Source organism: Columba livia, chromosome 19 (assembly GCF_036013475.1).
Source record: "Columba livia isolate bColLiv1 breed racing homer chromosome 19, bColLiv1.pat.W.v2, whole genome shotgun sequence".
NCBI classification, from domain to species: Eukaryota; Metazoa; Chordata; class Aves; order Columbiformes; family Columbidae; genus Columba; species Columba livia.
In genome coordinates, this window is record NC_088620.1 from 1,845,886 (window position 1) to 1,872,867 (window position 26,982).

A 26,982-nucleotide genomic window follows, 5' to 3' on the forward strand; every position below is an offset into this window, starting at 1 on the left:
CCCCTCGTGGGACTCCCATCCTGCATGCTGGGGCCAGGATTTATTCTGGGAGCAGAAATGGGGACAAGAAAGGGCAAAAGGGGTTGTGGGAGCAGGGCCCTGCCCGTCCTGGCAGAGTTGCGCCAGGCAGCAGCGTTGGGTGCTGCAGACACAGTGCAGGTGCTGTTTGAGTTGGAAATGGGCCCTGTCCCTGACAAAGGAACGTGTCTCCTATGTGGCAGCATGTGAGGAGACACAGGACGTCCTGCTGTCCCTGGCACTGCAGGGGGGAGCAGATGAGGCTGTTTGAATGGGGGCTGTAGCACGGGGAGGGTGCAGAGATCTTTCTCTGGGAACACCCAGGGGTCCCCAATCCGCACCCAGAGGCAGCAGCACAGCTTGAGGCCCCTGTGGGGCACAGACCACGGCACTTGTTCTGCAAATCAGACTCCTTTTATTATATTTTCTTTAAAAGTCAGTTACCAAACTGCAGCGTATTGTATTCCTAAAGACAGGCCAGTCTGTCTCTACTGCACTACAGGACAGCCCAGCCGCAGATTTACAAGCCCCCAGGCCCGCTCACCGGCGGTGATGCCACCAGCCCATAGCCATGTCCTCTGGGGCAGCTCTGGCATGGCTGCACTGGCCCTGGGGTCTGTGTCCCATCACCCCCCGTGGGAGCAGCACCATGCCAGGCACAGGCAACGTGGCTGCTCCAAATCTCCATTTCTACTCCACACTTGCCCATCTTGACCCTCCAACACTTTCCCAACGCCCTCTCGCAAACAACCAAGGTAGACGAGCATCATTCTCTGGTCCCTCTCCAAAACCTGCCCAGGCTGAAGGGGACACGTGGAACCACCAGGGTTTGCCTTGCCCTTCACCCAGGGCTGGGCTTCTTCCTCAAACCTGAACTCATCCCAGCACATTCACACTTCCCAGACCAAATCCAACCCACAGTTACACCCTAAAATCAGAGCAACGGAGCAGCTCCTGCCTGTGGCCACCAGCAGCCTGTAGAGGCACAGGAGGGCTTTCCCACCCGAGCCCAAGACATGGGGTGCACCCTCCGGGGGTCACCCACTGCAGCAGTGGGCTCCCAGGGCCAGCCCTGCGCCAATTAGTGGAATCTGGGGGGCGGCCCCAACCAGTGTGCGCAGGGGGTGCTGGGCTGTGGGAAAAGGCACCTGTTGGGGAGGCAGTGGTGGCTTCGCTGTGTGGGGACATGGTGGTGGGGCTGCTGTCCCAAAATCAGGGCTGGGCTGGAGAGACCCAGCCCATGGCAGTGTGGTGACAGACGGGCTGTGCTGCACAGCCCTGCTCACGCTGTTGCTGATGGACCGGCTTGTGTACAGGTGTCCACAGCTCTGTGCTGTGCCTCCAAACTGGGGCTCCCGCTGTTGCAGTCCTGGGGGTGTCTCTGCCCCCAGACCATCCCATGGGGAACGGCAGGGACCCCATGTAGCACCGGGCTGCGTGAGCAGGGTCCACACGAGCAGCAGACAGGAGGATGGGGCAGCAGGATGGCACTGTGAGCTGGTGCAGGCTGGAGGCAGGGGCTGGCCATGTCACATCCTGTGTGGCAGCCCTGTGTGTGGCAGGGCGAGCTGCTGTGTGGGACGGGGACAGCAAAGGGATCTGCCTGCCAGCCTGGGCACAGGGGCTGCCAAGCCCAGCGTGCGCTGCTGGGTCTGCCTGCCAGCCAGCTGCCACCCACTGCGGTCCCACTAAGGGGGGACCCTGCTGGGCCCCACAGCAGCGTCCAGCTCTGGTTCAAGCAGCTCATCTTCTGAGAAGCTGATGTGCAAACAGGTGTCATCCGCAGGGGAGAAGGGCAGCGTGCTGTCTGTGGGGCTGGCCAGGGTTGCCAAGTCCTTGGCTGGGGCCTTGCTGGCTGCAGGGTCACGGATGCTGGCCAGGGGGGACATCTGCCCGCTCTCTCCAGCCCTGTCCTTGCCCAGAGCGTGCTGGCAGGTCCTGGCAGGGATGGGCTCCGTGTCGGAGGCGGTGCTCCACACAGGAGTCCTTGCCTCAAGGTCCAAGAGGGTGAGTGAGCTGGCAGCGATGCTGGTGAGGCTGGAGACACTGGGGCTGGGCAAGCTCACATGGGCACCATTCTCGGGCTTCACCTCTGTTTCCAGGCTCGGGGAGGTTTTGCTTGACCTTTTGCGTAGGATGGGTGGTGGTGGGTTGAGCTTGGGAATGGGCTGCTGCCGCCTGCAAAGGAAAAGCAGAGGGAGGAGGTGATGGACATGTACTTACCTGCATGAGGGAGCTTGGGCTGGCTGCCCCAGGCTCTCCAAGAGACCTTTGCTGAATCCCACCAGTGCAACCTGTTGCCTGCCAACACTGGAGCTGGGGTGAAGTGATGTGGCAATGATTGTTTTGTGGCAGGGGGATAGGCACAGGGGAGGCAGCAACCCCATGGGTGGACACAGGGGTTCCTTGTCCCAACTTAATGTACCTGAGCCACCAATCAGCCCTGGGCTGCCTGTCCCTGAATGCCCAGAGCACAGTGGCTCCTCCCCAGCCCCTGCTGCCGGCTCTGCTGCACCAGCCCTCCACAGCGCGAGTGCTGCTGGGGAAGTGGGGGGTTCTGCTTGGGGTGTTCCCACTCCAGCCAGCAGGAGACAGAGGTGGCACATCCTACCTGTCCTCTTCCCCTCTGTCCGTGTCGTCCACCTTCTGCCGGCTGCTCCCATTGAGCAGGGCGAATTCGCTGACCTCAGAGCCCTCCACGCGCCGGCTCAGGCCATCCTGCCCCTCCAGTACAGCCAGGCACTCGTCCCCCTCCTTGCTGCCGTAGCGGTGGCCGCCCCTCTCCAGGCCGATGAGGTTGAGGTAGGAGTCCCCGGGGCCCAGGGCCGGCAGCGAGCCGGGGGCCACTGGGCTGCCCAGGATGCTGGCGGGGGTGGAGGTGGACGGCAGGTGAACGTCCAGGCTGTAGTGGTTCTTCAGGTTCAGTGAGAGGGACTGAGCCAGGGACAGGTTTTGCAAGGAGCGGTCAACTGGTGAGAGAGGGACAAGAGGTGCATGAAGAGCTGGGGACCTCCAGCTCAACTGGTCCCCAGGACTGTCAGGGTGCAGAGAAGCCTTGCTAGAACCTGCTGGGATGGTGCTGGGAGCATCCCAGCTGCTCCCTGGGACCGCATGGGGTGCAGAGATAGTCCAGAGGGATGGTGCTGGGAGCAGTGGACCTGCCGGCCCCGGCTTCACCCCAGTGCAGGGCACCACGCTCACCTGGCTGCCGGTGCTGCTCCCGGGCTTCCAGCACCGTCAGCTGCCGCACCAGCAAGGAGACGTGCTGCAGCAGGTCCCGGTTGGTCAGGAGGAGCTGCCTGACCCGGGCCTGCGCTTCGATTCGCGCCGCTGTTTCCGCCGCCAGTTGGTCCTTGAGCAGCTGCACCTGCGGACGGGACGAGCGGACCGGGAGCGGCGGCGCTCCAGCGCCCCCTGCCGGCCCCGCCGCGGCACCGAGCCGGGGGTACAGGTGGTTCTGCTGCCCCTCCGGTAACACGGAAGGGGCCGGGGAGGTGCCCAGCCGGGGCGTGACCGGGCTCCCCACTTTGATTCTGGTTTGGGGGAAGAGGCACGGGGTGGGGGTGGCTTCCGAAAATGGGGTGAAACGGTGGCTGGTGGCTCAGAGGGGCCCCCCCGACTTGTGTGTGTGGCCAACTGGGTGCCTGGTGGGGCTGGGCCAGCCTGTGAGCGATGCTGTGAGAGAGGCTGTGAGCTCCCCGGATCGCTCCCACCCAGCACAGGGTACCTGGCCAGAGGCTGGTGTGGGACAGAAGGGCTGGCGGTGCTGAGGGGAGGGCAGGGCATGTACCTGGGCCACGGCCACTTGCGTCTGCTGCTGCTGCTGGAGAAGCTGCTGCTGGAGCAGCTGCAGGCAGTGCTGGGAGGCCAGCGGGGTGATGGAGGCTGAGGAGCAGGGGCTGCTTGGGCTGAGCAGCTGCTGGGAGCCAGCTGGGTGGAGGGAGCAGTTCTCAGCATCCTGGGCACAAAGAAATGGGCAGGGTGAGTGGACGGACCAGCTCAGGCTGGGATTTAGACCCTGGTTTCCCATGGCACTGACCCCAGCTGAGGGGCACAGCCCTGGGTTTGGTGTCAGGCGCTGCACACTGGTGTGAGCCCCAGGACAGGAGTTTTTGGTGCAGCTCGCGCTCGCAGAGCTGGTGGGGCTGCACTCTCTGTGCCGGGTCTTGGCACACAGCCCAGAGCCAGGCAGTGCGTCCCCCAGCAGGCAGCCTCCCACCCTGGCAGCGGGGACGTTTCAGGATGGGTCCCTTTGCTGTGTGCCCTGCTGGGAGCTGGCCTGTGGCCGCTGCCATCCCTGTCCCCTGCCCTCCTGGCCTGGGCAGCTCCAGCACCAGGAGGAGCAGTGCTGGAAAGCACTGCCTTCCCAGCAATGAAATGAATCCCATGGAGTGCATTTCACTGCAGCTGTTTTCAGCCAGGCCCTGCAAGCGAGACAATTGTGTGAGATGAAGCGATGCCATTCAGGCCACTGGGAAGTGCTCAGGGAGAAGCTCTGCAGAGCAGCTATTCATTACAGCGAATGAGCCATGGCCTCACTCCCAGCTCTCCCCTCTCCCCCTGCCCCAGTGCTGGGACATAGCTTGGCTGTGGGTAAGCCCTGTGCTGACCACCCTGCCCTGCCACGGGGGCTTGCGAGAGCAGGGAGCCAGGAGGGGGGTCTCCAATGGGGTCTCCATGAAAGACCCTTCTCACTGAACTGTGATAGCGTCCCCGAGCAGAGGGGCCCCAGCAGCATGGACTGTCCCCCAACAACCCCCGTTACCTGGCAGTTCTTATCCTTTGAGGCTTGCCCAGGTTTCAGCATGCCAAGGTCACTCCGGGCCGCGGGCAGCTCTCCGGGTCCCCTCTCAGACACGCAGATGCCGTCAGAGTCGATGCCAACCTCGTCCACATCCGTGACCTTGGAGCTCTTTATCTGGTGAACTTCAAAGGAGACAGATAAATAAACTCAAGCCTCCCGCAGGATCGCAGCAAGGAGCTGAGGCCACGAGCAGGGCTGGCAGCCAGGGTGGCAGCTCAGGGACAACAGGGATTGCTTCAAGTGTCGGCGTGTGGAGGGGCAGCAGGGGAGCGGGCCAGCCCAGGGGCTGGTGCCTGCAGACCTGCTGGACAACGGGCTCAGCCTCCACCTTCCCAGTACCCAGGATGAGCGGGTGGATGGGGTGGACTCCCTGTGCCCGCCATGTGAAGGGGCCTGAAGCTGTTGCTGTCGCTAGATCTGGCCCATGCAGGACGTGCCACCCCATTCTCCACCCCAAAGCCCCCCAGCTGTCCCTGAGGAGGGAGGGGTCTGCCCGTGCGTCACCTTCCAGAGGCTGCTCCTCGGCCGACTTGTCGCTGGCCCCGTCCGCCTGCCCATCGGCGTTCTGCAGGGCGTGCTGCAGGCTCAGCTTGTGGCACACCTCGAAGGCCTGTCCCACCGTGCGCACCACCCGCATGGCCTGGCTCTGCGGAGCAAACCCCGTGGTGCTCAGGCCCGCTGCTGCTGGGAGCACTGGAGCCTTTGCCCTGCTCCCCGTCCCAGCTGTAGCCCCAGGAACATCCTACCTTCTTCTTCGATTTGAAGACGTTGCACCTAAAGGAGTTGTTAGCGCCGTCCCTTGCAATGTAACTAAATATTTTCAGGTCTTGCGAGTCGTGAGACACGTAGAAGATTCTAGGTGGGAGAGAGACAAAGAGAATTAAACACGTGGTGGAGTCTCTGTCCCCTTGGAGGCTCCTGTGTCCCCAGGGTGGGCTGGCTCTCAGCACCCAGAGTTGGAGGAACGAGGTGGTGCTGGTGCACAGCCCCTCCTGCAATTTTTGAGGCAGGACGTGTCAGATTTAGAGAACATTTCTGCCTTGATAGAAAACCTTCTGGTTTCTGAAGCAGGCAAATCTCTCTAAAGATGCTGTGGGAAAGCTAAAAGATCTATAGTATTGGAAACCGTGTGGCTATTTTTAGCCTCAGCAATTAATCCCCGTCTGGGCTGCAGTGTGGCACAACTGCTGCACAGTGAAGGTCCCGCCAGCGTGGGACCCGGCGTGGTGCTGCGCTCGGCAGCAGTGGGGGGCACAGCTCAAAACCCAGAGTGTCCCCGGTGCCTCTCCCGGGGTGCTGAGTGTGCTCGGAGGGTTTCTCTCTCCCCTGTTCATGCTGACTCTTTCTCCTCTTTGTGCTGCAAAACCTTTTTAGAAGACCTTTTTATATGTTTGATTTAATTGGGTAAAAATGTGACAAGTGAAGTTCAGCTCTGAATAGAGAAGAAATCACAGGGATTTATGAAAAGTGGGTTTTTTCTTTTATTCTTTGCTGTCATTGGAATCTTTTTGTGTTTCACTTGCAATTGAAATAATTATTGCTGATGTACTGCACCTTGTAGTGATCTCTAAAGAACTCCAGAAGTGAGAGGTAGGCACGGATAGTGCATTGGCATGTCATCTGCTCCTCATCTCCTCACCAAGGGTTCTGACGCAGAAAACCACTGGTGATCCCTACTCACAGTACAATTGTTCCCTTGGCAGATCTAGGCGCCTGGAGCCACCTGCGCTCTTAACTGTGTCCGCACGCACCATCGCTGGGGCTGCCCTAAGGAAGCCGTCCCGATGGCTCTGAGGCACCAAGTTTACGTGCAGTGTAACCTTGGGGTGGGGCTTGTGGTCTCCGAAATACTTTGAGATCCCATGGAAAGTCAATACAATCTCACCGTGTCTTGTACGGGTTAATTCCCTGTAAGCGCTTACACCTTAGCGTAAGGCCCTTCCTCAGAAGTGAGCCACACTCTGAAGGAAAACCGCGGGAAGCCTGTCTTCAGAGCCACAACTGGGGAGTAATTCGGGTATAAGGCATCTCTGGGGGTCATCTAGTCTAACCCCTGCTCAAAGCAGAGCCAGCTTCAAAGCTACATCAGTCTGTCTCGCTCTCAAAAACGTAGGAAAAGGATTTCCCATCAGCAGTAATTTTGCAGCCTTGCTGATTTTTCACGGTCCTTTGGAAAGGCAGCCTTGGTGGAGGTAACTCGGCAGCCAGGAGGATGGATGCGCGTTGCTCGGGGCTGGTGGGCCCCGGCTGGTGTAAACCCCCTCCCGCGTACCTGTACACGGGATCGTGCATCACCACCATCTTGCTCTCGTCCCAGGCCCACTCCTTTCTCTGTTAGCAGAAGGCAGAAATAAAATTACAGTGAGTCAAGTCAAAAGCCCATGGCTGATGGGCAAGAACCCTGGAAAATGGTGTGTTTGTCCCAGGCCAAATCCAGGCTACAGTTTGATTGCATGAACAACGGCTGTTTCATCAGTATCTTGCATAAAAATAGATTTCTTTCATCATTTATCATATCTGGTCGTCTGATCACAGACTTCAGGACTGAAAATGGTCCCTAAGATTAATTTATAGCATCAAATATGCAGAGGAGTAACGAGTTTCGGGGAAGAAAGCTCCAAGTGAGGGCTTAGGAGATGTGGGTGCAGCCTACCAGTATTAACAAGAAAAAAACCTGTATTTCCTGAAAGCTGGACATTTTTTGATAAGGAAAAAAAATATATACATTCTCTTCCCACAGGGCAATTTTCCCACTCTTTTTTTTCAGCAAGATTTTGTCATTAGTTTGATGAAAAATGCAGTGTTCTCTTGCAAAAATTATGAGTGGCTTTTAAGAAAAGGCCAGTTTTGGTCACAAGTGTGACCATCCTGAGCAGCGGTGCTGCCCAGCGCTCCTGCCCAGGCAGGACTGGGGAAATCTCACCTTCTGCTTCTTGCGCAGAATCACCTTCACCCCGTCCACGGACACAATGATGCTCACTTTCTTCTTCTTAATATTCTTGGCTTTGAACTCATACTGGTGGGAAGAAAAACCCAGGTTAGAAGAGAGGTGGGATTGGGGACAGTGTGCGGCATTAGTCGGTGTTTTACATTAAAACGTCAGCTTTGTGTTTAATCCCAACTGCTGAGGAAAGTGGGAATTTGCTTTATCCTGCTACGAAACCCCGTACTGGGACAGAGCTGCTGCTGTAGCTGGGATGCCAGGCGGGATCCCGGCTTTGTCAGGAGCATCCCTTGGGAAAGGACAAGCAGAACTCGGTCCTCCGGACTACATCCAGACACTGTTAATTTGGATCGGGAAGGACTTTCCTGCTGCCCGGCCGTGCCCTGCCCAGGGGACTCTGCACCAGCAGCAAACAGCAGGCAGTGATTTACGGCATCGCCTGCGCCCTTGTGTGACAGAACTGCAGTGCACGGGGAATATAAAATCACTTATGAATTGCAGGGAGGGCCAGATGGGTGGCAATAATGCAATTATACCTCAGTCATTTCCATAATCACATTAACCTCGGTGGGCTCAGGAGACAAACCCAGCTCCTCACCTGCAGGTGTCTGCAGTCTCAACTCTCTTCCATTCGTGTTAAAAATTAAACTGCTGGCTTTTAAATGTTGCTTTTGCTGACAGCCAGAATCATGGCAGAGCCCGTCTGCTCCAGAGACCTGTGTTTGCAGCGCCGGTCCCCACTGGCCCTGCTTTACGCGTGATTTTCAGTTTCCAAATACAGCATTTTGATACCCTGTATTTTTCATAGTCCTTCTCTGAAATCCAGTTTTCCTGGGCCAGATCCCCGGTTTATCTAAACCAGCACATCCACTACTGTCAGTGCAGCTACGGTAACAGCCACCATGTACTTATTAAAAAAATAAACCCTTTTGGTTAACTCGATGTGCGGTTACTACAGCTGGAAAGCAGAGGTTACGAATTCCCCGTTTTAATAGTCTAATAATGCCAATGGTGCTGTGAGAGAGCTGGGACTCGCCAAAGGGGACATCGCGGGGACACCTGAAGGTGCAGGACTCTGTGTGGCACCCAAGCCCTGCCCAGAAGATCCGCGTCTTTCCAGCTCCTCAGCACCCATTGTAAGACCCGCCAGCCTCACAGGCAGAAAACTGGGTGGCTTTCATGTTCATCAGGCTTTTGATGCTGCTCATTGAATTCTTAGCACTCTGCAAGGTTTATGGTATCAGACAGACCCTGGATTAAGCCATAGCCTTTTGATCTCCCCATGAATTATTACTCTGAGACAAGCTCTTTAAAAAAAATCTATCTATAGTACCATTGCGTGTGAAGCCAGAGCTAAATTTGCTATACACGTTTTTTATTTATAGGGAGAGGGGTGAGGTGGTGAGTGCATCCTGCCGCGGGGACCCGCAGGACGGGGCTCAGCCCCCAGAGCTTCACCCCCTGCCCGGCCCCCCCAGCCCAGCCTGGCCTGGAGCTTCCCCTCCCCTCCCCTCCGCTCAGCACCGCCAAACTGTTTCTCCTTGTCTGCTTGCATGAATGTCAATAAAACCGGGATAGATTGTTCTGCCCGCTAAAGAGCTATTTATCTTTCTTTATACACAAATGGCTGGGAAAATACTAGCTGAGCTTTCCAAGAAAGAGAGAGTAATACAGTGTATTTTCCCCTTGTAGCAACAGGGGTGCAATTACATTCAAAAAAGGCTCTTTACTCAAAGGCTTTAAGCAAAGTCCAAGTCTGGATTTTGCAGAGATGCTTTTTCTCTCTCTCTTGGACAGAAAGCAACAATCGGGAGCCGCGTCAGCGCATCTCCGGGTGCTGCCAGGAGTGATGGCGAGTCTCTGCGAGCCCAGGGAACCCCAGCCAGCTGCACCGCACCACCCCAGCCTGACTTCGGGCCGGGTGGGGGCCTGCAGCTCCGAGCAGAGCCGCCCGGCGGGTGAGCTCCCACACGCTCCGCCGCTGCCGTGGGGCACATGGGGCAGGTGGGAGCAGAGCTCAGCGCTTCTCCCCTGCCCCAGCGACACACGCCCCGCACACGGTGTCCGCAGCGGTTCCGGCCATCACAGTCTGCAGGCGGCACCCTCAGGCTCTGCCCTTTGCCGTAGCATCGCGAGCGAGGAGAGGCCGGTGCATTCGTCCTGGTCGCTGCTGCATCCTCGTCAGAGCACCCACAATGGCCAATGTGTGCTCAGCCCAGCAGAGACACCGGGGTCCAACCCACAGGCAGAATTAGCTTGGCCTGAAACCAGTCAAAACTCATTGGGCCCCAAAATCTTTTCCATAGGGTGAAAGCCCTCAAGCAGCAGGAGCCGGGACACCAGCTGGGCGAGAGCTCGCTGACCCCGAGAGCAGCGCTGGGCGACAGCCGCACCGGTTGGATCGGGCTCACTCTCCACCTCCACACGTAAGAGGCAGATGGGCTAGAGCTTCAGTCATTTAATTGCTTCCTGTCAGGCAGGAATCAGTACTTTAATTAACTGCGATTTATATAAGGACAAAAAAGCTCATGAAAAAATGCACTCCAAGATAGCAGACTTTATCCCCTATAAGAATGTTCATGCATAAACCAACAGAGAACAAAGCTCGAGGCTCCTGGCTAAGCTGGCTCTGTCACCACACAGCAAAGTCTAGTCACTGATTATTTTTTTAAATTCTTTTCTTACGATTGAATTGATGTGATTTTTTTTTTCCAAATTTGTCAAGGTTACCGACAAATCCAAACCCCCACAGCAGCGTTCATCTTCTCTGCTGCCTTCTGAGGTTCAATCGCTATTCTCTTGCTGCTTGTGCTATCCTGTGGGGAAAGCTTTCCACATGTTAAAGGATCTGGAGCTGCCCTTACAAGTGGCGACGCCGCAGATGAGCCTGACGGCTTCCTTAGCTATGGAGACAAGATGGGACGTTTTATTAAAAACTGCAGGACAAAAAGGGCAATGCATCTCATTAATTTAGCAGCTTCATTAATTCTATTTCTGATGTGTCTGACCTGGAATACTTTCCATTTCTGCTTTTAAATCCCCATGTTCAAGTCGTTGCCTTTCATACAGTCCCCCCACACTGTTGCCATGTAATATTAACTTAGCCAAGAGCTGAAGACTGTATGACTAGAAATGTTAATGGCGCCACGTAATGCATATTTCATTTGATAATTCCACCAAGCAGATATAAATTACACATGCAGTTACCAGCTTCCATCTGCTGATGAAAGAGATGGGCTAATGCACATTGGAAATCATATGCAGTTTCCAGCACTAAGAACAACTTGCATGAAAAGAGTTATTCAAGGAAGCAATTCTTAATGTGATTAATTACTGAAGGTATCAGGGCCTTCATTATGCAAATGAAAACTGTCATAAAACAGAGAGTTTGCAAGTCTTGGAGGCAGTCTCTGTTTCCAAAAAATGCATCTTCCCCATTATCAAAGAGCAGAAGGGCCAGACCCGTGCGAGGCGGCGCAGCCAGGGCTCATCCCTGCCGCGGGTCACACGGCGTTGGCTGCTGCGCTGCCCACGTTGTGTCACGGGAAATCAAGGCAGAGGCTCTCCAGGTTTATGAAACAGGAGCACGTCAGTGCTCCCACATGCTGCTGGGCAAGTACTTTGCTTGCGTGCCCAAAGGAAGATGCCCCGGCTTGGAAAGGGATGACTTCTTCCCGCAGCTGTGAATTCTCCCGGCAGCCCTCAGCTGACCTGTCCTGGCCTCCCCTCGACCAGCCGGCCAGCTGCGGGATCTGCGTGTCCAGGAACAGCCCCACGAAAGGGAGCGATCCCTGCCCCTTCCCAAACCTCACCCAACACACAGACACAGGCATGGCAATGGGGAGGTGGAGATCTGCTGGGCTGCGCTCCCTGCAGCGTGGCTGTGGGCAGTGTCACCCCGTGTCCCCACGTGGGACACATCCTGCCCTCCCGCCCAGCGCGCACCCGCCAACGCCACAAGCGCCATTTCAGGAATCAAAGCCACGATGGATCCAAGTATTTCATGTTCAGGAATGTAATTAGTTTCAAACCGAGCTGACCTGTGCAGCATGAGGACACAGCGTTATCTCGACTGCTGTTTGAATTACGGATGCTTGGAGTGTTGCTGCTTGGAACTGATGCTGCAGAAAACTCCCCAGTTCTCCCGGCCAGCACAGCTCAGCCCAGCGCTGTGTGCCACCAGGACCTGACAAACCAGCAGCGTCGTTCCCACACTCTTTGGACCATGGGCTGCGGTCCAGCCCCAATCCCCCCCGAGTCACCGTGGCCCCTTCTGCATGACGTCCCACCTTCCCGTGACAGCCCCGCCGGGCTGCGGCGCGTCACCGGTCAGCCCCGGCTGCACAGCCTCTGGCTGGAAACCGCTGGGTTATGGCCTGGCCTTTGTTCACCTCGGGAAGCATGTGCCTGTCTGAATGCCCTGAACTCCCCGTGCCCGGCGGGGCGCGCTCCCGGGGACGTGGCCGGGGCGAATGCGGCCGGGCATAGTCTGGGTCTGTGCTGCAGTAACTGGGCAACACGGACACAAAAGCGACGCAGGAAGCGGTGGAGTCCGGGAGCGCACCTCCTGCCCGGTGGAAAAATGAGAATTTATGATCCCTGGAGACATAAAACCGTTCAGTGGAAAGCAGAAACCGAAGGGGGAGTACAATAGGCAAGGAGAATGCTGGCAATGTACCCAAAGTCTTTTTTTCTCATTTAAATTAGCTCCTTCCACCGTCCAACAAATTCTCTGCAGATACCGCAGCCCGTTCCCCACACAGTGAGCTGAAGGGGACCAAGGAGCAATCACAGCCCCGATGGGTTTGTGGGAGCCCCTGGAGGAGCCGCAAGGAGATGTGACCCCAGTTCATCACACACGGTTTATTTATTTATTCCCAATTCTGTGCTTTGGCAGCAGTGCTGCTGCCTGCAGAGCCAGGCAGGACTCAGACCCTTCAACAATATCTGGTGGCATTTGCAGGTTTGTGCTCCAACCCTGGAGTTGTGGCTGAAGTGCTAATGGTCCTGAACAGGCACACCCGGGGCCTCCACCCACACCCCCACCCATGAGCTGCATTTAAGCTCAGCTCTGGGCTGCCAACCCCTTCCTGGGCTCCAGTGTAGGAGTGCTGGTCTCTAGTTCAGCCACAGCCATGCCTGGCCATGGCCCTGCTGAACCCAGGCTGAAGACTGACTTGCCAGCTTGGCCTCGGATCTCCCTCATCAGCAAGGACCTGCCTGAAGACCTGCAGTCCCCACGGCCACCCAGCCATCAACTCCAGAGCAGCTCAGGTCCTGCTGCAGCCTTGAGCCGCGCTCTCTCTGGCTTGGGGAGCCTATTTACAGAGTAGATGGATTTGTAGAGAAACACCAAACTGCTCCTTAGTGTGAGAATGGGGAATGCAAGCAGGCACCCAGGCCCGGCAGCAGGGACTGAGGTCTGCTCCTCCGCGGAGCAGGTACAGACTGCCCCATGTCCCCTGCTTGGACAGCAGGTTTTGGGCACAGGTACCGTGCAGCCTGAGGAAGAGAGGAAGCGGCACTTCTCTGAAGGTGAGGTGGTGAAGGCAAAGGATGTGGCTGGAGTTTAGATGCTCTTCTGGGACAGTCAGAAGGATGTGGAGGACACAGTTACACCCATGGGGGAGAGCAGAGCTCCTGCAGGTGACGAGAGCTGGTGGGGAGACCAGCAGTGGCTCTTTAATTAGTCTTTCCACCTCTGAAAACAGGCGGACTGTTCTGGAACAAGGCTTCTTTGCCTGCTTTTAAAGAAGGGTGGGATAAAAGCAGCCTTTTCAAGGCGTGCTCCCTGTTCCAGAGATACTGCGACACTGCCGTGCTCCATCCCCGGGGCACAAGCAGCGCTGAAGCCCAGCGCAAGGTGACATCATCTGGCCTTTGGTACCTCTCTGACAAAAGCACCATTGTGTGACTGTCACTTCCAGGAACCCCCTGCTGTCCCCAGGTTTATTAGGGAGCTTTCCCACACACAGCCTTTCAGTCCTCGTGTCCCCAGGGCAGGCCAGTCCCAGCTCCCAGGGAAGCTGGGTCTTATTTTCCTCCCCACCTCTATTCACTTTGCAGGAGAAAACAAATTACCTTTTCCGTCTGCAGTGCTTTGGATGATTAATTAGTTTGACTAATGAAGTAGTGTCTTGGGACCCCACCCCAATGGAGTCTCATGTACCAGGCAGAGAGCACATGAGCATGAAAATGATCCCTACCTCAAAGAGCTGCTAGGTTACTGCAGACAAAAAGTGCTAATTTCATTAGAAGCAGGTCAGATTCACCTGAAATAACCCTTAGAAGTGAAACTGCAATTATACACTGTGATACCTTCAAGTAATTTTGTATTTCCCCATAAACATGTGTCAAGAGGCCCTGCAGAGAAGGTCCTGGTTCTGTGTAAATGGTGTTTCATACCCTAGTTGCCCTCCCGTCTGGTATGTAGGACAAGAGGCAGCTTAGGAGATTGAATTCTTTTAAAACTTGTTCATCAGTGTTCAAACAACAAAGCTCAGAAGAGCAGGAGCCAGGACCCTGTAGCAGGCTCAGAGCTCCATGAAAAAATCTCAGGCCCCCTATGTGGCTGTGGGAAGGTAATGAAGTATTTCGTGTGTTGGTTTCTCATCCCCTAAGCAAGGATGCTGATTTTCTGCTGCATTCATTCAGTTGTTCTGGTTACGGCCAGTCCCCTGCTAAGTGTCAGCTACCCAGCCAGGCCAGCAGACACTGCTCATACAGACACACACAGGGAGCAACTGAGGATTTCTGCTGCTTGCTCCAAAATCCCTGTTGCACATTTGGTGCCTTCCAACCCCTCCCCGTGAGCCTGGCTGCAGGGAGATGCTCCTTGCTCCCTTCTTGGTATTATGGCTCAGCTGTGCAGAGGGAAGAGAGGAGATGATGCCCTCAGAGAAGCAGGAGGGGAAGACAGGACAGGGGTGATTAATGGGATGGCTTTGCTTTCTCTCTGGGAGCTATTTTTTTGCTTGCTTGGAGAGAGAACAAAAATTAAGAGTCAATTTCTAGTTGTTCTGTGTCTCTTCACAGGACCATTTGTGACAGTTGTTTTTTGGGGCGTACAACACCTGGTCCAGGTGACCAGTCCAGGCCACGGGAGCCAGCAGGACCTGCCACGCTGTGTGAGCTGCAGGGTGTGCGGTGGGGGCTCTGGGGTGCTGAACGAGGGCACAGCACAGCGAGAAATCCTAATCTGCTGCCATGCTGAGGCTCTGACAAAGGCAGGTGCCAGGATTTCAGGCCTCTAAATAATGCAACACTTCCCTCTGCGTTTACGTAACGATGCTATTTCAGTGCAGATAGTCCACATGGAGCAGGACAGCAAACCGGGGGTGAAGGCAGCGAGAGCGGCTCTGTGTGCGGGGAGGGAGAGGAGGCTCCCATGGCTCTGTACGGGCAGGTGAGGGTAAGATGGAGAAGGCAGAAGAGAGAAGACCCAGGTGCTCAAACCGGTAACTAAATCAACCCAGCCCCTGCTCACAGGGGCTGTGGTTTTCCACCTCAGATGTGAGGAAGCAAGATGTGTGGGAGTCCAGCATTGCCTGGGGGCAATGGCATGAAAATAAGAAAATGGAAGTTTAGGTCCCGTAATCATTAACAGCAGGAGCACAGGCTGCAGCAGGACTGAACTGGTCCGTGATGGCTTGGGATCACTGAACCTTGGAGCCTCAGGAACGGCATGTGGCGCTGTGGTAGGTACCGGGTGCTGGTGGCAGGCAGCAGCATCTGGGCCAGTTCCACCAAAGGACCTATGTCCCTGAAGAGGAACCATGGGCGTCACACCCTCCTGCAGCCAGCCGTAAACACCTAATCCTCCATCACACTGCATCTAGTCTGAACATGTCCCACTGCTCTTCTTCTTGTGACAAGAATTGGTTTTAGTATGAGAAGCCTGGAGCTCGGAGGGCTGGTGGGATTCCTGGGTGCGCTGCAGCTGGCTGTGCAGCAGGTGGCTGGGGCCCTGCCCTGGTGCTCTGTGCACGGCCAGGGGCCGGCCCCCCCTCCTGCAGCCTGGGTCCCTGCAGCAGCGCTCACAGAAGGATGGAGGAAGGGACAAGTGACTCGGGTGTCGTGAAAACAGTCAGGCGGTTGCCAATTAGTCCAAATAACCCATCTGGCCCAGGGAAAGGCCATTTAGAGAATGTCTAATCAGTGCTGCAGAAAGGAAAGCAAGCCATTCCATAATGCCTTTGAAAAGTCCCTACTCCCTCATCAAAGTATCCTTCCCTCCAGGGACCCATTCAAGACTTCTGTTCTGTAGATTTATCATAGAGTTATTTGGTCAAAACATGAAGTAGCTTGTCAGAGTATTATGTTAAGCAGCACCAATTCTGTTTGCCTTCAGGCCTCATTTAGTACAGAACAAAAAGCAGAATGAAGCAAGCACGGGTAGAACCATGCTGTTGTTACCAAACCTTATTTTGCTAGGCAGAATTTTGCTTTCTGGTCATGGTCCCTCAGGGTCCTCTCTCCTCAGAACACCATAAAGTACAAAGGGCCCTTGCACCGGAGAAGATCCAGACAGCACCTACACCAGCACCCGCTGCTGTGGCACCAGGTCCGGCCTTCCATGCCCACTGCGGACCCTCCTAAGAACCAGAAACGCCGAGGTCAAAGCACAAGGTCACACCACAGCTACTACCTGTTTGGTTTCTATTTGTTCAATTTTTCCCTGCATGTAGACAGTATCACCTATGGGACAGGTTGCAGTGTATTTTCATGGACCACTCTGATTAGTTCCTGCTCCTGAAATGTGTCAAGGCAGCTCCTTGTTAACGAGCTAACCCAGCGTGCTCGGTGCCACTCTGGTTGCCATCTCAGTTAATTTTTTCCGGCACTGATAAAGCAGCAGCTTTGAGTCATGGCTGATTGTTCTACACCAGAACGTAATTTGAAAGCCATTCTATTTTATCTCTGCAATACTCTACAACTAGTAACATAATTGTTGAAAAAGCTACTTTATTTCAAACTAGTTACAAGCTTTGCAGAGATTTCATATGCTGATATTTCTGATATTTTAGCTAGTGAAATCAAATGCTTCAGCAATATAATGATAATACTGTTAAAGCCACTTTCTTTTACAATTTAAAGGTTCCTGCCTCATTGCCAAGGTTTAGCATTGGACAAAAAGCTCTGTCTTGTTTTATTTAGTACTAACATTTTAATTTAGCTTCTGTTTAACTGCTGCCTTTATTAGCCTTCAACCAAACTCCAATCCATCATGACTCTTATGCAAAAACAATATTAATCTGTCTCACCAGTTCCACCCCCTCCTTGGAGGAGCCATCCAGTTTTCAGCACTCTGCAGAAGGCATTGAAAGGTCGCTGTTGCTTAGAGATGACACATTTCGCTGACTGATCCCTCCATCCATCTGTTATCAATCACACACGGCGCACTGTCTGAACAGGGCACAAGAACTCGGGCATCTACAATCACCCGTCACTTCTCAAAAACTAGGGCATCGCATGTGGCTACTGGGAAAGCTCTAAGCCATCCTCTGTCACGGCTGTATTTGCAGCCAGACCAGACCCCGCTCATTTCAGCTCAGAAGTGAAGTGGCAGGAGAGAACTAACTCATTATTCTGTGGCAACAAGTCCAGAGGTGATATAGATTGGAGATGAGCAGAGTGGAAACCTGCAAGACATTCTAAGTCAGTGGGGCAGCTCTATGGCACGGGGAGACATCCCTGAGCAGCAGACTGGATTCTCGTGTAAGCTCAGAGGTGTTTGTTCCTCTCCTCCCACTCAAGACACACAGCAGAGCAGTCAGTTCCCCACCACAGATGCGCAACGCTGCCTAGAAACGCTGTGCATGACACCACCGCAAAAACATCTCGATAAGAGCTTCTTCCCTTTGCGTTATGGTAATATGGAGAGTAGAAACTGGATAAAACAAGCTTGGTTTAGTCTGAAATATGGCAGACTCAATTATTCTAGAAAAGCAGCTTCTGTATTAAAGGCATTTCTTCAGTTCATGAAAATTAAAATTTTTGTAAGGCTAGTAAAGCAGCCTACGTGTGAAAAGCAACTGAGCCTGTCAAGGTGACTATAGACTGGAGAACACATGTAGGGAGGCCTAAGGAGCTGCACCTGCATCACTCAGCATTCCCCCTTCCTTGGGCCTTCACGGTGAGGGACCTCCGGGACATGCTGTCCCACCTGGTGGTTTGGCTAATTGGGGCTGCAGGGCACACTGGGAAAGGGGAGAGGCTACAAAACTCAGCGGGAGAGGAGCAGGGGTTGCTTGGGAGGCTGCAGCTTGGCTGGTGGTAAACATGAGGCTCTGCAGCCTTAACCTGAGGCTGCTCATTTTGCCTGGAGAAATGTGTTCTTGCCCCCCTCTGCCAGGTGGATTGCCCCCCTCCTCACCTCTGGCCATGCTGCGGGAAGGTAAGACCTGCAATGTGGCTGCTATCTCTTAATGTCAGGTGGCTTCTCCTCCCAAGGGCATCTCTGTCAGGTCTGTTATCTTCTTAAAGACCAGCAAACAGACAGCTGGAACCAAACTCAGGTGCTGTTTGCAGTATGGAACAGTAAAATGCATTTTGGTAGAGCAGGGTACTGAATAGTAGTAGCTTCAGTACAGCTTGCCTTTGTTAAACCCACTACCTAGCCCTCTGGCATGGGAGAGGGCAAAGAACCTGCTACAGGGGCTGTGGTGGTGAAGGCTCCAGCAAAGGAGTAACAGAAGGGATGCAAAATCCCCCTTACAATGAAGAGTCTAATGTGTGAGTCTGTGTGCACCAGAGACGCCTGCAGAGCTGCTGCCTAGATATTAACTGGAGCATTCAGGTCTGAGGGCCTCTGTCTCACACCAGATCTCCTTCTCTTGGGCAGGAGGCATCCTGGGCTCAGGTGGGGCCCTGCTGGAACCCTCTGCTGCTCAGCAAGCCCAGCCTGATCCCCATCCCCGTGCAGGAGACTCTGCTATAGCTGCAACAAATAGAGGAAAACAAACTAATGAGGCATTAGGGCTAAACTTAGCTGCAATTAACACTTAATTACCATCCTGAAAACACTTGCTGTATTTTGCCAGGGCCTAGAAAGGTAAAACCAATTAACTTAATCTTGTGTGGTAGAAACCTTGAACTGCCTCAGATGCCTGGCATGGATGGGACCCCGGCAGTAGCTGGTGTTTCCTGGGGCTGAGCAGTCCTGCCAGTGGTAATGGGACACAGCCTTGCCTGGGGAAGAGAAGGGACATACAGTGACAATGCCTTGAGCCAAGTCACCCCTCTGCTCTTGATGCCCTTGTGGCAGTCTTGGCTTTCTTAGCCTACTTGTCTGCTCCTGACTGCTCTTCTGTGGGCCTGTAGCTTTGTTGTGTTGATGGTGTTCTCCCTAAATGAAGTAGATAGCAGGTGAGGTTGCAAGCAAAGGTGTGTGGGCGGCTGGACAGGGAGACAGAAGTACAGAAAGATCCAGAGACTAAGCAGAGGACACAAAGCCATCCGTGATTGCCTGCCAATCTCCTTTCAAGGCACTAGTGCAAGTTCTTCAAGGTTTTTTTCAGTAGACTTGTAGGCTGTGCTGAGGGAGGATTGAATATAGTCTGATCATGTACTGGCTGCGTGAAGCTGCATGAGCCTTTCTGCTTTGGAGAAGAGCCAGAACTGTCACCAGACTTTCCGCAAAAGGTATCAGAGCAAGTTTGTACATGCTCATGTATACTTGGTTTGGATATCTAAACCTCACTGCTCTCTCCTAGAGGCTATAGGCTCTGTTTAATATGTGTCAGCGTAAGCAACTCTTGCATGGATCTCCAGAGAAGCAGGGAAGGTGTTCTAGAAAAAGATGCTCTGTTGGAGATTGTGGCATACTTTGGGTTACATACGTTGTGCTTTTGGTATGTGGCAGAAGGAGGAAGAGAAAGGTACATGCCTGGGGAAGCTTGTCCCTCTAAAGTCCTCTCATCTTTCCAGATTTTTTGCAATTTACAGCCTGGCACGGCTTTATGTGTAAACTGCCATATGAAACCAGCCCAGCTCTCGGACTGGGAGCTGCTGGTTCTGTGTGGCTGTCCCTGCCGCCTCGCCTTCCTAAAGCGCACTGTGGGATTGTAACTTTTATTCATCCTGATTTAAACTGATGCCATGTCACACTTCAACGCTACCAGATGATATTTGGCAGTCAATGTGATTTACAGTGTAGCTAGATTGCGCTTCCTCACTAGAATACCAGGTGGAGAAATTGCAAAGCATTGAGGCTCTGCTTCAGAGCACGGATGCAGCAAGAATGATCGGGATAAGAGGGAGGCTGAAGGGAGAACCTTGTTCTCATGCCAAGGAGAACTTGGGCATTTCTGATGTATCCTGCGTCAAGATTGAGAAATGCTTCTGTTTCCCTGGCATACTGGCCCCTAGGGAAAACAACTTCTCAATTAAATTAAGCCTAAGAAATGTGGAGGTAACAAGAATCACGTTAGTCTGGATGCCTGCCTCCTGTTTGTTCATCCCAGTGCTTGGATGGGCACGGTACCAGTTGGCTGTTCCCTTGTGAAATCATTAAATAATCCAGAATCTGTCTAGGGAAATGGTGACCCTGCTGAATCAGAGCGCTGTTTGGGCCCTCGAGAAGGACTTTCACGTTCTTCATGTTATCTGCCACTTCTGCAGGAAGAAAAATCTTTTATAGTACATAAGCTCCCTGGAGTGCTGAGAAAGCTCCAATATCTGCAGATGAATCCACTTCAGCAGGGAGCCAGCCCCACCAGAACGCTGATCCCGAGCGCAGGAGCTGGAGCAGGCGCTGCCAGGCGCCCGGACCTGGGTGGCCTCGGGCAGCAGGAGACGCAGACACAGAACGTCGCTTCTGCTGGGAGGTGGAGGAACCTGCCTGCGCTGGGCGCCTGCAGCTGGACTCCCATAAACAGCACCTTGAATAAGTACCTTGGGCTCTGACAGGCACGCCAAGTAGCAAACTAATTTCATCACCTTCCCTGCCAGGGCAAGAGGAGGTAGAGGGATTACTTTGAACTCTGATGATCATATAATAACATGGCAGCTGCATGCAGCTAATAATCCACGGGAAGGATTAGCAAACTTTAAGTTGTCTAGCTCTGTATGATAGGAAGCTTAGAACAGCAGCTTCCCTGTGCTACCTATGGCGTTTACATTCCTTCCAGTGGAAGCACAGAACATGATGAGACAAGGTTTTCTAGTCTGTTATGAAATGGGAATCTAATGTGTGACTAATGGAGTATTGCTAGCAATTCTACAGGCATCCATTCAGTCTGGAATATGGATTTAAGCTTTACTATGAGAGTGCATCTTAAACACCTCATGCAAAAGAGCAGATTGTGATTTCAGCAGACTAATGTTAAAATGTGTCATTTGAGGCTCTCTGGGAGTAATGTCCTATAGTCTGTGTGCTCTGCATGTCCCAAATCTGCAAGCAGACTGCTCTGCTAACGCGAGGAGAATAGCCCTGAGCTCCTCCCAGCTTCCCTGGTATAATTCACACACAACTGGCGAAAGAGCCCAGTACAAACCACAGGATGGGAAGGTGCCAAGGAGAAGACTTGGCAACTGGAATTGCCAGCTGGAGTGCTTACCACCTTCCCTCTGTCCCCACATTCTAAGGACAACTTTGAGTGCCGGGTAGCTCAAGGCTTTTTCCCTGGGGCAAGCGCTTTTAATCACCGACTGGAGACCAGAATCAGACACGGTAGCAGGACGGCAGTTTCAGAGCTTTTATCAACTTACTAATGAGTAACCAGAGTAACCAGCTTGGTCAGAGCCTGGGAAAATACAGGGCTGTGACTCCTCATCCTCCTCCCTGGTCCCCTCCTGGGGTGGCAGAGGCCATGAGTAACACCCTGCCCGCGCTCTGGGCTGTCCCCGTGCTCAGACGCTCTGTCACCGGCTGCTCCGGCGATGGCTCACGCTGCCTCCTCCCATGTTGCAGGGCACACAGAGCAGTGTAGGAAATGTTGTGCGAGGGCTTGTACTGTGTGACTTTTCTCTTCCGCTCCAGTAGAGACTTCCAGTGGAACACTGGAGTGCACAAAGGATGAAAGCCTTAGCACAATGTGCCCCTGCCAGCACTTGGCAGAGCTGCAGGACCTTCCTCGCTCTTGCAGTGCAAACAGGCACTGCCACTCACAATCAGATGGTCGAAAAATACTAGTTTCTAGCGTCTTCCAGTGTCTCCTCCCAGTTGCAACTGGTGCTGCTGAAAGTCCATGGGAAAAAAACCCAGTATAGACAAGGCCTCTGCATGCAAATGAATGCTACATAAATAACCCCCATCTTCCCTCAGTTCCTAGGTTGTGTACTCTATGCACTAGAATTCTCTTCAAAGACCTCCCAGTTCATTCTTTATGCTCTAATTAAGGATCAGTGCCAATTAACTATTGTCAATAGAGGAGCATCTTCCGCTCAGCAGCCAGGAAGTGTCTGAATAAGATCCTGCTGTACAATACGCCCATGAAAAGGGAAGCCCTCCCTTTTTGGAAAGGGTTTCCAAGATTAAAAACCCACTATAGAACACAAGATGCCTACTTAAAAATTATTGTGTGATAAAATTAACTGATGGCATCCACGAATGCAGAGCAGTTCCTTACATGCCTCACATAGCACCCAAGTGTATTACCGCACTGCCAAGGCTGAGCTGGACACCATCATGGCAATAGTGGGTGTGAAAATGGAATGCAGCACCTTCTAGAAACTGATATTAAAGTACTGTCTGCTTTTTTTGGCAAGGGTGTTATCCTGTCACAGATCAGAAGTGCAGTGTCAAGTCTGATATCGACTCAGATTAAAAATTACCAATAGTTATGTCAGCATCTAAACTGCCCTGGTAGTCCTCACCTTGCCTTTGCTTCCTATAGATGTTCACCTGTTCCATAAATAACCAGGCAATTTAGACTGCTGTTGCGCTGTGTTCCAAGCACGAGCTTTGCTAATAGTCTGAGCAGGCAAAGGCAGGGGAATGTCATTTCTGAGCCTGGCTGGAGATGAACACAGTAGCTCCCCAGCCAGTTACAGGCTAAGTTTAAAAAGCGGCATTCTAAATGAAAATTAGATGGTTAAACACTGGGCGGGGGGGAAGGGGAAAATAGGATAATCCCTTCAAAGCTTTAAATGGAAGATTCTCAAACCTGCTTCAGCTGACGCGAGGCATGTGAACAGCCTCAGAATTAAGACCCCTTCAAAACTTCAGCCAGGCACAACAGCTGCGCTGCCGTTTGGGGTAGATACACTTGGACTGGTTATACACGAAGCAGATGTAAGCTACCCACCCTGCTAATCGTGGCTAAATCTGGGGATCATTCACAGGCTGTTCTGAGGAATAAAGGGCTGGAGAAGGAAAAGCGCAGACTTGATGATGAGAAACAGGAACTGTAGAACTGTACTGGAGGATCGGGGAAAGCAGCAAATTATTCCATGAGCAGCAGAATCCACAAAGTCTAATCTGATAGGATTTACATCCATAACGGCTGCCAGGCCACTGATATTTCAATATACAATAACATAATATATTTGGAACTGTCAATGAGTTCGAATGCTTTTGTGGAGCAGATTGCATACATCTCACTTTTCACACAGAAAAAAATCCCAAACAGAGTAAAAAAATGTCTTGTGTTCAATCCCTATACCGGCTCAGCAGAGACTAGGGGTTTATGGTTGAGTTTTGCCGACTGATCCCTTTGGAAAGAGCAGGGGATGGGTCTGTGCTAACATGTCCTGGGAACTGCTGGCTCTGCTGGACTTACCCGAATCCTCCTCATGGCTGCCACGATCTCCACGCGGCTGTTGGGCCTGGGTACGTCCAAGCTACCGATGTACTGAAAGACAGAACAGTGAGATGTCTGTGAAGTAATGCACAAGTTAATGGTGTAGGCTTCTTCAAAACAAACAGCATCTCATTAACTTAGTCCCTGTTTGGTTAGACTCTCTTGACCCATAACATGACAGGAATATCTGCTATGGATAATATTATCAGAGTCAGGGAGAAGTTAATGGATTTCTAACACTGGGCATGAGCTTCTGACCTCATTCAGATTCTGGATGTGCCTTTACCTGCGCTTTGCAGAGCAGCATCTATCGCTAATCAAGTTACAATCCCTTGGGTCTGAAAATGGGACTGTCCATCCTTTGTCATTCCTCACTACATCTGCTTTTAAAATACTCGTAACCAAAAGCACATAAGAGTTGGAAAGTTGCCAGGCTGTGCAGCAACTAGCTCTTCTGGAAGACGATCATGGTTCTGGCCTGACTTTTCAATCTGGACTATCCTCCCTCTGAACACCATGGTCCCCACTTGGCTGGACCTATCTGCAGAATCCTGGTAAACCCACTCAAATCCATGTCCTACACCAGCTGTTTTTAACTGTGCTTGCAGGAGCTGCAGTGCCCGTTGGACTTGGTGCTGGTGGGTTCTGAGTGGGGTCTGTGGCTCCCTTGCCAAAACACAGCCCATCGCTGCATGGTGGGCACGGGTTAGTATGGGGCAGCTGGCAAAGCTTATTTCCCCTCAAAAGAGCATTTTGTGCATGAATCTTGTCTGTCTGAGCGTGTGGTTTCAAGTTGTGGGTTGTTGCGATATACGTATCAATGGAAACAAAATACTTTCCCAGGAGCAGCCCCATATCTGTCACTGTTACTGACATAGTTCTGGTTTTATTTCTCTACTGTAACGCTTGCAATGGATTTTAACTTTGAAAAACTTCTGCTTAATAGGGCTTTGAGAGATGAGTTCTCTTGGCTCAGTATTTACTGCTCTTTCGTCTGTCTTGAAACAAACACTGTAAGCAATCAGAAAGGTCATCTGGCTTTTCTGATGCTTCTGTAAATGCCTTTGCAAAATGGCATTTTTAAGAGCAGTTAAGTTCAGCCGTTGCCTTTGGTAAACCACAAGAGAGTGAAACCACCCAGATCACGAGAGCTTGAGGGCAGCAGGGAAGGGAGTGACAGAGCCAGGATTTCTTTCAGCCCTGGTTGATGCGGGCATATCCACATTGCTCCAGATCCGCGGTCTCCTTGGTTTGCAGACACCTCCTTCCCGCTTCGCGATGGCTGTCGGTACAGTCACAGGTAATCCAGATCAGTTCGGTGCAGCCGGCTGGCCTTTTGTCGGTGAACAGCGGTGCTGCGGCGGGAACAGGCCATGCTACCAAAGATAAATTAATAGCAGGGGTAGGAGGAGAGCTGGTGACTGCTGCGCCAGGAAAGATTCTTGCAAGCTCCCCACTTTGGCCTCGCCGCAGGGTCTGGGGGCTGGCGCAGAGCCCTGCCAGCCCACTGAGCGCTGCATAAACCTGCCCACCAGCAGCTCCCAGTCCTGAAGTTTGTCCCTGAAGATTACAGGGCAAGTCAGACAGTTTGGTATGCGGAGATTACAGGCTGGATGTGGTCAGTAAGATGGGCTGGTGTGAGCCACCCGGCAGGCAGTGCCAGCCCCATCGTTGCCAGAGCTGCAGCCCAGTGATGAGCCCACAAAGAGCATCCTGATTGCAAGAGACAGACTTCACAGCAGAGCCGAGCAAGCGTGTTACTAAGGTAATGCAAACGCCATCTCAGACCCACACATCCCACAGCCTTATCCACTCTCTGAATAGTTCTGGATGCCTGAAGCTGTCAATCTGAAGAAGCCCATTTCACTCAGTTACAGTTTTCTTGTATTTTAAAAATCAAAATATGGATTTTTCTTCTCAGCACAGTCCGCAGGACAACAAATGTTAATTTAAAAAAAGATTAATTCTTTTTCTCCCCTAAGGAAGAGATATTTTTAAAATACATGATTAACTGTCTATTCAAATCCATCCTAGATCCTGCTTAAATCTTACAGATCTTTTAGCAGGAAAGCCAAAATGCACAAAATTCGCATTTCAAAGCTTTATTTGAATATATATGCCCCTTCTTTCTAGCTCAGGAGACAGCAGGCGTGAATTCCATTTCTAATCTGTGTTAGGCCACCTGCAAAGAGGGGAGGGAACCCTAGAGTTGCTCCAGCAAAATGCAATTCTTCTTGTCAGCTGAATTATAAACCCATTCCCTGCGCTCTCTACAGAATGTCAATTCCAATGGACTCACTTTCTGAGAGGGAAGCTGCGCTGCCAGATCGTTCATCGTGATCAATATGAAATTTCTGACAATATCGGTATTTCCTCCTGATGCCTGAAGGCTGCATGTGTCTAAACAAAGACCCTGCCTGCCCAGGTTTTCATGCAGGGAACAGGTCAGAAGGAACATGGCACTGATGTGGTTTTAAGCAGCGCGGAGCAGTCTGCTGGTCTCCAGGGGGACCAGAGCTGTCACCTTGCTGCGGCAGGGACGCGGTCCTGCCCGGTGAGGACGGGACAGGCACGTATCGAGCAAGGACAAGGACGTGCACCTGGCACAAGCAGCATCCTCCGCTGGCTGGGGGAGCCTTTCCAGGTCATTTCTCTAATGAAGTGCACAAGGTGGCTTCTGAGGATTAAACAGCTGAGAAAAATACTAGGAAAAGAGCAAGAACCTGTTTGATTGTGATGACCAAACGTCAGGTTTTCGTGATTTATTGGTGTTTTCTTTAGACTTCCTTAGATCTGGCACACAGTTGCGTGGGCCAGGGGCACTTCCAGAGCCAAGAAACACACCCTGGGCAGGGCTGGAGGGGGCACAGCGAGCCCGGCCATGACCCTCGGTGCTACCGGCCCCGAGTCCAGCACCGGCCCCGCTGCTGGCACCTGCTCGGCCCAGGAGCCCCAGCCCGCGGGTCCCTGTGCCAAGGGCCGGTCTGCACCAGGCAAGGGCCGGAGGGCCGAACGCCGCGGGGGAACCCGCCGGGGCCGCCTCGGCCTCTGCCAAAGCCCCCGGAGCCTGGAGGGACGAGCGGCTCTGGCAGGCGGGGTGTCCCCGGCAGCGGCCGGGGCTGGGGGAGCGCGGCCGGGGCTCACCTTGGCCTGGAAGTGGATGCCGTGCTGGAAGGCCTCCTCGTTGTGCAGCGGGACGCGGGAGTCGCAGCCATCGTCCACCAGGTTGTACCGGTTCTTCACCGGCATGGCGGCGGGCGGGCGGCCGCCTCAGGCCGTGGCCCCGCCGGACATCCCCGCCGGCAGCGCCCGGCCCCGCAGAGCCCCGGGGCGGGCGGCGCGGAGCGGGGACACGGGTACCGGGCTACCGGCGCTCGAGCCTGGCCGCGTTTTGAATGAGCGTCCGCGGGTGCGAGCGGGGCTCCGGCCCCGCCGCGGCGCCATTGGCCCGAAGTTCCCTCATGTGATGCGGG

At 53.4% G+C, this 26,982-nt stretch overlaps 2 protein-coding genes across 2 annotated transcripts in view; one reads left to right on the forward strand and one right to left on the reverse strand.

The window, feature by feature from the left end:
- Positions 1-410: 410 nt before the first annotated feature.
- Positions 411-26,949, reverse strand: LOC102092071 (carboxyl-terminal PDZ ligand of neuronal nitric oxide synthase protein-like). The gene is made up of 11 exons (XM_065035536.1): positions 26,654-26,949; positions 23,489-23,560; positions 7,746-7,838; positions 7,095-7,153; positions 5,569-5,677; positions 5,327-5,468; positions 4,784-4,944; positions 3,809-3,976; positions 3,220-3,385; positions 2,630-2,987; positions 411-2,196 (listed from the first exon to the last, which is right to left on the reverse strand). Exons 1-11 carry the CDS (start codon positions 26,756-26,758, stop codon positions 1,707-1,709), a joined length of 1,923 nt encoding a protein of 640 aa, XP_064891608.1. The 5' UTR covers positions 26,759-26,949; the 3' UTR covers positions 411-1,706.
- Positions 25,056-26,982, forward strand: part of TTLL11 (tubulin tyrosine ligase like 11) — a 45,557-nt gene continuing 43,630 nt past the window's right edge. Inside the window, exon 1 of the mRNA XM_065035535.1 lies at positions 25,056-25,274. The gene's annotated coding sequence lies outside the window, so the exon portion shown is untranslated. The remainder of the gene's footprint in view (positions 25,275-26,982) is intronic.